The 9,423-nt window shown below is 55.2% G+C and overlaps 1 protein-coding gene across 1 annotated transcript; it reads right to left on the bottom strand.

Annotated features, from left to right (window-relative positions):
- Nucleotides 1-240: 240 nt before the first annotated feature.
- On the bottom strand, nt 241-5,020 carry NPAS4 (neuronal PAS domain protein 4; the record flags this gene model as incomplete). The annotated part of the gene is made up of 8 exons (XM_081239595.1): nt 241-269; nt 984-2,401; nt 2,523-2,658; nt 3,007-3,116; nt 3,298-3,571; nt 3,686-3,788; nt 3,967-4,118; nt 4,846-5,020. 8 exons carry the CDS (start codon nt 5,018-5,020, stop codon nt 241-243), a joined length of 2,397 nt encoding a protein of 798 aa, XP_081095721.1.
- Between the last annotated feature and the right edge of the window lie 4,403 nt (nt 5,021-9,423).

The raw sequence follows: 9,423 nt of genomic DNA, 5'->3' as shown, positions 1-9,423 counted from the left end.
CACTACGAGTGAATACAGATTGAAATGGAAACTGGGATTGCTTGATGTCTCTAAATTTTAAAAAGAAGCTCCCCTCCCTTGCCCTCCCACCTCCCCCCCGCAAATCCTGCAGGGCCTGGGGAATCGGATCTATCCCCCTCTGGCCCCCAGAATCCCCCCAACAATCCCGGGGGGGTGGAGAGCGGCTCCATGTCTTGATGACAATATGCCATACTTGACGACGTTAAGTCACAGACTTATTCAAAACGTTGGTTCCCCTCCACTTCCATCTGCAGAGAGAGAGAGAGAGAGAGAGAGAGAGAGGGAGAGAGAGACAACAGTCAGTTAGGCCTTTTAGGAAAGGTAGGCTGAGGATGTGGTGCACGGTTGGCACATGGTATGGGCTTCCAGTATGCGGGTCCAATGACTGAATAATCACCAAAGGCTCAGAAGATAAGGGAGTAGTTTGGATGAATGGGGTGAAATTATGTCTGTGGTTTTGGAAAGGATGGAGCCATAGCAGGGACACTCTGTCGGGGCCAGGGGCTGAGTCCCACTCTCTTTCCCAAACTCCTATAAACTCTCACTCTGTATTCCCTTTAGGGGGCAAAGAATACTGAGATAGAGCTCTAATCCCTCTTCCATCAATTTGTTGTGTAACCTTAGGGGAGTTTCTTTAACTTTGGGATCTTGATTGTCTTCATCTGTAAAATGGGGTGGGGATGGCTGATCTAGGTCCCTCATAGAGTTAAGAAGCACAAACCATTACCCAAGATTCTCTTGCGTCTTATCCCACACCCCTAATCTCTGCCCCCCAGGCCTATTTGTCCAGAATTTCCATATTGTTTTCATTAGTTCTTATCCTAACTGCTATCCTACACAGCAGGTGATGTTATCCTACTAATGAAACAGGAACAGAGAGGGCAGTTTACTCATCTAATTCCACCCAGCACCTCATTGGCAGGAGAGGAACTTGAGTTCTTGAACATTTTGGCTCAACTCACCTTCATGGAAGCTGTCTTGAACTTGGCTCTGGAGTTGATGCAACTCATCAGTAAACCCATCGTAGGGGAATGCTGAGACACCTGTCTCAAAGGCGGTTTCGTATGTGGCCAGGTCCTCCAGGAAGCTGCTATCTTCTGGGGACAGGTTGTTGCAAGGTGATGCGGCCCCTCCTGGGACCGCTGCCTCAGGATCCTCTGAACTCCATTCCCCATTGGGGTCTGGGGTAGAGAGATCCATGAAGATGTCTTCCACGGGCGTCTCTTCCAGGAATATATCAGGGTCAGCCAGGAAATCCAGATCCTGGCATTTCCAGGGTTTCAGGTCCAGGCTGAGCACAGGGGGGCCAGCTCCTGGCAGGGAAAGGTTAGGGTCCAGGGGCTCGAGCCCCCCAAGTGGCTCTAGCCCACCTGTGCCAGCCTCTGCTGAGAAGGGCCTGTCCATGCCCTGAGCCAACTGGCTGATCTGCTGGATGAGACGGTCTATCTCATTCTGCTCCTTCTCAGAATAGTGGAAGAAACTCTGCTTGACTGGAGAGGCCTCAGGTGTAAGCAGGCCTTCGGGCACCAGGGGGACATCCACAGAGAGGGGGCCCCGGAGCTGGGCTAGGGCCAGGAGTGTGCAGTCCCCATTACCAGGGCTGCTAGGACTTGGGGGCAACTTCTCATAGAGAAAACTGCATCCCTCCTGGGCGAAGTAAGTCTTGGTGGGATTAGGGCTCAGTTGCTCTGGGAAAGTTTGGCTGGGACTCTTCAGGTGTGCTTGGAATGCTGTGCTTGGAGAAGTCACCTGCTCACGGGCAGGGCTGTTCAGAGGCTCTGGGAAGGTGGCAGTGCTGGGAAGCAGCTGATCTGGGAAAGTGGAGGTGCAAGGATCTTCATAGCTTCTGGCTGAGGTTTCAGTCAGTTGGCCTTGTAGTGGGCTAGTCAGTGGATCTGGGAAAGTTGCACTGCTGGGCGTCAATTGATCAGAGAAGGTCACAGTGCTTGGAGTCAGCTGTTCCTGGAGAGAGCTGGATGGAGTGGGCAAGTGGGTCTGGAAGGGCTCGTGGAGGCTGAAGAGGAAGGCGCAGCCTCCCGGCTGGTGGGGCGTGTAGGGTGGGGTGCACACAAGATCCTTGCTCAGGTCTGCTTGAAGAGAAGGCTCAGGGCCAGATGGGAATGTCAGGTAACTGAAGCCAAGCTCTTTGGGGGGTCGGGGAAGCTCTTCTGGTGTTGAGACAGCACCCAGCTCAGGAGCACTGGGGAAGTTGGTGCTTCGGGGAGGCCCCATGGTGAAGAGTGGATTAGGGCCAGAGCATTGCTCCTGGGAGAGGATGCTCTCTGGGAATGAGGGCAGCATGGTCGGGGTGCCCAGGACATAGGCTGCCTGGGTTTCTTCAGAGTTTAACTGCTGGCGGAGGCTCCAGGCTTCCGTGTCACTGGAGAGGAGAGAAGAGGCAGCCGGTAAGGTTGTGGTGTCCATTCCCAGAGAAGTTCTCTGATTTGTATCTCCTCCATGTCCACCTCAGCTGCCTCCCAGGCCCCTGGCTTGCAGCTCACCTGATTGGGTAGTTATTGGCAGTAATGGGACCCTCCGGACCTTCTGAATATAAAAGGCAATAAATCCACGCCCAGCCTCCAGGCTTGGCCAGCAGTCTCACCACCATCTCTGCTTGAATATCTCCACTCTCAGCCACTGAGGGGAAAGAAGAGATGCAGAGTTAGGACACGCATCAGACAGCACCACCTATACTTCCCCCTCTCTGACCTCTCCACTGAATTGGGGTCTTCATGACATCCTCTTTTCTGACTACCCTAACCTGCAGCATTCAACTCCCCACTTTGATCTCACCACTCAGAGTCCCCCAGTTCTGATTCTATTCTCACCTTGACTCCTTACCCTAGTGTTCACCCTATATAGCATCCCAAACCGTTAGCCTCTGATATCTCCCCGACATCAGTCTTGATCACAGCCCTTCTTGGTCAGGTTTCCCATGCCCTTTCCCAACTCCCTGTCTTGCCCTCAGCCTCTCTGGACACTCACACAGGCGGTAGTGTTGAGCAGAAGCGTGGCCCAGGTCCTCAGGGTGCAGCAGTCCATACCATGATTTACAGAGCAGTTCACTGCGCTCAAAGCCCAGGTAGATTAGGACACTGGGAAGGCGGAAAGGATGAGGTCAGCTTTCTGTTTTCCCTGCTTGATACCCAGGCATCTCCCTCCCTCCCAGGTCTTCTGCACCCTTAGATCCCATCCTCCCTGTCCCTGACTCCAGAATCTAGGGTCCCCTCACCTCTGACCCGCCTTTTCCCTGGGGTCCGAACACTCTGGGCTTACCTCTCTGAGATGTCCAGCAGGGCCAGGTCCTTAGCGTGATGGCTCTGGAACATGGCCAAGAAAAGTGAGGCAGGGCCAGGGCCAGGACCAGGGCCAGGGCCGGGGCGGGGTCTTGTCTCCAGTGGAGCACAGAAAGCTGTGAACACAGGATTTCCTGCCCAGTAGGCCCCAGGTGGGTGAGCGTGGAACCGGCCTCGAATAAGCACAAGTTTGTTGCCTGCACTCTGGCGCCTGAGGGACTTGGAGGTGTTGAAGCGACAGCGGAAGAGGCGATCTAGGTGAGTGAAGAGAAGAAGGGGTGAGTGAATGGCTGAGAGAGATGGGAAATGGGACGGAGCAGGGCAGCAGGAGGCCTATCGGATCGAGGAGAGGAGAAAGGCGTTCTCACCAGTATCCAGAGCAGAGGGCAGGGTGAGCTGCTGGCGCACAGTTAGGTGGTCAGCTGGGTCAATGATGTCGTAGATACTGTCACCCTGGGCAACCAGGTCCACCTGGAGAAAGGTAAAGGAGAGGTGACCATTAATGAAGGCAGCAAGAGCCAATCCTTGGCACATAGCATCTTGTAGGCTATAACTTCCTCCCCAGTAATTCCCAGGTCCTCAAAAGTGGAAAACTCATTGTGTTCCCATCTGTGCTACAGTCCAAGCTGAAAGGATCCTCAGCGCTCACCATGGAGTGGCCCAGATGCTCGCTCACACTCTCAGAGAGATAGAGCAGCTTCCCCTCCGCCGTGAACACAAGCAGGAATCCAGGTAGTGCTGCCACTATGTCTTCAAGCTCTTGAGCTGAGAGGAGCCCTGTGGGGCCCGCCAGAGGAGTGCCTGCAGAGTGAGAAGATAGGGTGAGTCAGGAGTAAGCCTGGGAAGCACAACAGAAGTGAGAAAGACATGGACCGGGTTTCGGAAAATTCTGAGGAATTTCTCATGGACCTGCTTCTGCACACACCTGTTGACCTGCCGCCCGCAGCCCTTGCCCGGGGAACCTGTTGCTGGATCTCTCCAGCCAGCGAGCCCTTCGACTTTTAAGTCGGGGCCGGGGCTTTGGCGGGTCTGTGTTTCAGGACCACGGACAGCGCTCCAATGCCGACCGACCGTTCAGTACCGCGGGCAGCGCCTTGCAACCCGGTGGAGCTGTCAGCACCGCGGGCAGCGCTCCACCGGCTGCAGAAGAGCCCTTCCAGTATCGTGAACAGCATCTGTGCTTCCCCAGGCTTTGGCGGCTCCGTCCCTGTAACTTCCCGGGCTTCCCTTCCCTGGCTCCCCGGAGCGCCCCTGCGCTGGTGGGGACTGGGGCCATTCTGTCCTGGCTCTCCTCCTCCCGTAAGTCTGGCACCAGGGACACTATCCAGGCTCTCTAATCCTCATTCAGAACTAAGGTGAGGTTTGGACAGAACTCAAGAGGAAAAGTGGGGATTCCTGAGTTCTCCTAGTTCCTTCTCACCCCAGCTCGCCGACACGCTGCCCTAGACCTGCGGCAGTCCCAGTCGGTTCCCTCTGCTTCACTCTCCCCGGCACGCGCCAGCTCGTGTCTCCGCCCCAGTTCGCTCACCTCCAGCGAAGAAGACGCCCTTGCGAGTGTAGATGCAGGCAAGACTCATAATGTGCAGGTAGGACAGCCGGACCTTGTCCGCTTCGGCCAGCGGCAGCAGCTCCTTGAGGTTCCGGATCTCAGCGTTGATCTGGTCGCGGCGCGCCTTGGAGGCGCCCTTGGTGGAGCGATACATGACCAGCGGCTGCGGAGCTCCAGCTCGGGCGCTCCGAACACCTGCGTTCCTGTCCCGACGCACCGGTGGCTTCCTCCTTGCTTCCCCGTCTCTCGCTCAGGCTCTTTCTCTCTCTGTCTCCTCTCCTGGGCTCCGCTCGGCTGCGCTGCCCCCCTCGCCTGCCTTGTTCCGCCTTATATAGCTCCTGTCAGGCGTGGGGGGCTCGCTTTAGAGAAAGGGGGGGCGGGAGGCTGGGCTAAGCAAGCTGCAGCGGGAGCTGCTGGCTGGGGTTGGGGGGGGCGCGCTCCTCCTCCCTCCCAGGCTTCCGACGTCATCCCGTGACGTAGAACGAGAGCGGGAGGGGTGCCGGGGGGAGGGGGAGAACGCAGGCTGCGGAGGGGGCCGCGGCTGGCGGCAGCTGCGCCGAGAGGCAGGCGCTGCTTTAGGAAGGCCTGAAACGGGGTGCAGGGACCCAGGTATCCTAATGTATTCAGCTGAGGGAAGGAACAGGGCAAGGGTTGGGGCGGTCTGAAGCCCCTGGCAGGAGAGTCTATAGAGGGTCTCGCTCTGACAATGATTTTTCTGAAGAGATAAGGGAAATGGGGGGGGGAGCAGGGTCGTACACAAATCCCCCCTCCCTATTTGCCAAAGGTCAAGTTCGTCTGGGGCGGGGCGATGGGGGTGGGGAGAAGGACCTTCCTTGGCCTCTGTGGGATAGGTCACAGCTGGGGTTTCTCTCTAGGGATTACTCAATCCGGGATTCCCTTAGTCACTTTCAAAGAACAAAGCTCCTCCTCCCCCCTTTCCAAAGCCGGGCCTTGCTGATTTAGCAGGGGGAGGCCGGTGGGGTTCTAAGTCCCTAGGATGGGTGGGAAAAGGGTACTGAGGGAGAGGAACCAGCTGAATCTGGCCTTGGTTCTACTTTCCCACGGCCAAGAATAGGAACACCTGCACCAACGCCGCAGTCGGCAGTGACTCTTCGTTTCTCTGTCAACTAATTAACCTCAGCCGCTGACGGGGGAAACTGAGGCAGGGTCCCACGGCCTGGTGAGGATCCGGTCTACACCAAGGTATCCCTTCCCCCTTGGCCGGCCCCCAGAGCCAGCGGCTCCCCCCGCCACCGCCCCCCCGCTCGAGTGCAAGCCTCCGTCTCCCCGCGGGCCGGGGGCGGGGGCGGGACCGGGGGAATCCCAGCTCCATATTAGGACAGGAATCCTCCGGCGGCTGCCGCGGCGGCGGCGGCGGCGGCGGCGGCGGGCGGGGCCTGGCTGCCTCCGCCACGCTCCGGAGGGCTCCCCCCTGCCTCCAGCGGGGAGGATGGGGAAGCAGCAGAGAAGCGCGGGGGCCGTGCTGGACCCTCTGCACGATCCATGCACCTACCAGAGACCCCTTAACTCCGTCGGGGTGTCCACACTCCCCTCCAACCCCCTCCCCGTCATCGGCGGTAGGATTCCTCGCTGTCTCTCCATCTTCAACTCTCCACATCCACCCCCCCCGGCCCCGCACCAGCTAGTTTCTTTATCTCATTGCCGGCTTGGTGGCCTGTCTCAACTTTGTGCGCCCTCTGCCTCCCCCGAAACGTCCCCCTTCTGCTCTCTCTCGTCTCTCTTCTTTGTCAATTTTGTCTCCACGTCATACACTTTGCCCTATCATCTCCCGCTTTCTTCTTTCTCTTTTCAGCATGGATGATCATTCTCTACTGGGGTTGAAGGGTGCCTTTGTTTCCCCCAAACAAAGGGGAAGGAAATGCTCTAGGGGACATTTTATCTGAAATCGAATTCTGTGGGGTAAGGGTGTGTGTGAAGTCACGTGAGGGGCTGGGGATGATGCCACTTAAAATTTGGGGGAAAGGGATTGGCCTGATTGTAGAAAGCCATGTAGGAGGGGTGGAGATAAACTTTGACACCAAGAGGCAAAATTGGGGGTCTTCACTCCTCCTGGAAAAGGGTGGAAGCAAGAGAGGTAGAGTGGGAGGAGGAGAGACAGCTGAGAAGAAGGCTGTCTAAGAAGGGGGTCTCAGGTGGGCCCAATCCTGACCTCCTGTGTATTTTGGCAGAGGTTGGGGCCATCCACATCAACCTTCCCGTATTCAGTGACACAGCTGAGATGGAGGGAAGGGGTATGTCTGTCTGCCTGTCTGCCACTATCTCTAACCCTATTTACCTGGGTGACAGAAAAATGATTCCTTCAGAAAGCGTATCTCTGTTCCACTTTCATCTCTGTCTGGCCCCTGACGTACTCACCCACCCCTCGCTCAAGCTTCTGTTTGGACAAGCCCTTAATCTTTGGACCCCTTTCCTGTAGGAAAATCCAGGGCAGTGTTCCTGTTTTATTCACTTATTGGTTCTTTATCCCTGACTGAGAGGCATTCTTAGTGTTCCTCTCCATGACCAGAGGTGCCTATTGGTTTGGTCCAGCTGGTCTCCAGCAAGCTGAGCAGAGCCGCGGTGAAAGAATGGGGCACTTGCCGCTGTCCGTGGTGCTGAACTATCCCAAAGTATGTCATATGGACCATGGGACGTTAAAGTAGAGCTTGAATCCATACAGGTCTCACAGTGAGGCCCCAGCTGGCTGTGCCCTTCTCCTCTGAGAATGAATAAGGGAGTGGATTCTAGTGGGGCAAGATATCTGAGCTCTAGGAGTGAAGTAAATGCGGGGGGGGGAACTGGGCTCAAGGGAAGAGCCCTTGGATTTTTCCAGAATGGACTGGGGGGGGAAGGCACTCTGGAAGAGAAGAAGGGTCTAGAAAGGGACAAGGGAGGGGGCACAGAAGAGCTCATCCTAGCTCGCCCACTCTGATTCAAGTTGAGAAGCTCTGTATGCCCCAATGTCTTCCTCCCCAGGCCAACTCCCACACCCCTTGCATCCCACCTCCTTAAAGCTATTTTTAACTGTGGAGAACCAAAAATAGCTTGGCAGCAGCTTCAGGACGTGGGAGAGGAGCTATTTATATCACCAGTGATGGTTTCAAAATAGCAAGCAGGAGGAGGGGGGCGGCTGGCACGCTAGAGAGCTCCTGGGCGCTGCTAAAAATACTGGCAGTGTGAGTCATCCTGGCCTGGCTGAGTCACCCCACACACACCTCCCCCCCTCCCCAAGCAGCAGGCGGCAGCAGCAGAACAGGCTAAGAATTGGAAGTCTGAGATGAGGGAGGTATTAGAGCCCATTGACTATAGGAAAGTGGACAAGGGAATGAATTCAGAGGGGGGCCTTGGGGTGAGTTTGTAGAAGAAATGGGGGAGCAGAAGCCACCCACCCAAACTCTCTGTGTGAGCCTGCAGCATTTCCAGCTATGCACTGCTGCTTGGGGATGCTTGGGCAATTGAAGGGAGGGGGCCAGACTCTGAGAATGTGCGTGTGTGTCTGTCTGTCCATTTGACCATGACTGTATTTGTAGGTCTCTGGACGTCTGTTCGCATGTGTCTTCGTAGCTGTGTGTCTGTATCCCTTTATATCTATGCATTTGCTTATGCCTGCATCTATGCATGTCTTTATTAAGAATGTCTATGATTTCCTGTGTTGTGTGTAGTTCTATGTTTGTGCTGGTATGTATTTATATGTTTGCAGCTTTCTGTGTGCCTCCCTGTACATGTGTGTGTTTGTGTCCACGTCTGAGTTGGCTCTGTGCCTTTCTCTCCCAGCACCTGATGGTGTGTGTGGATTTGCTTGCATCCCTAGCCTCAATGCAACTTCTGTTGCTCTCTCAGATGTCACTTGTTGGGCTCTTGCACCATTTGTGCCTTAATCATCTCTCTCCACCCAACATCTTCCCTTCTCTCCAGCCCTTGGACCCCAGCAATTTGTGAAGGTCTCTTTGCATGCAACCTCTAGCTAAAATATGGAGGAAAGGAGCCCCATATGACCTCTCCCTTTTCTCTTGAACCATCCTGAATTGTCCCTGGCCTGCAGGAGTAAATGGTTTTCCATCACTCCATATTTGGGGAGCTGAGGAAAGAGAAGGGCTTTCTTTAGTTCTAAAAAAAAAAAAATTCCTGGTGTGGGCACAAGCATGCGCAGCGCGCACACACACACACACACGCACACACACATACACAACTGAAAGAGAGAATGAGAGAGAGAAAAAATATCAAGGTCCCTTCTTTACCGAGACAAGCTCGCATCTGTTGCCATGGCAACCCCGCCCACTCCTTCCCCGAAAAATCACCAAGAAGAGGTGATGGCATCGAGGAGGGATTGGCTGATTTATTTCTTTATTATTTTTTCCGAAAAAAGGGATTTTTATAGCAAGAACAGGCCGTGAGATCCCTTGCCCCTGTCTTACATGGCTTTACTGGGGACCTGGAGGGACATCACACCTCAGCCTCTATCAGAGAAGAGAAGGTATATCTTTTCCAGAGATTTCAGGGAGGATGACCTGCTGGGAGGGAGCTGGAGGGTGAATGGGGAGTCTGCTTCTTTAAAAC

This window comes from Mesoplodon bidens (genome assembly GCF_964165515.1).
Source record: "Mesoplodon bidens genome assembly, chromosome: 7".
NCBI classification, from domain to species: Eukaryota; Metazoa; Chordata; class Mammalia; order Artiodactyla; family Ziphiidae; genus Mesoplodon; species Mesoplodon bidens.
Note: the sequence above shows the minus strand (reverse complement) of the source record. Positions and strands in the feature narration are given on the sequence as shown.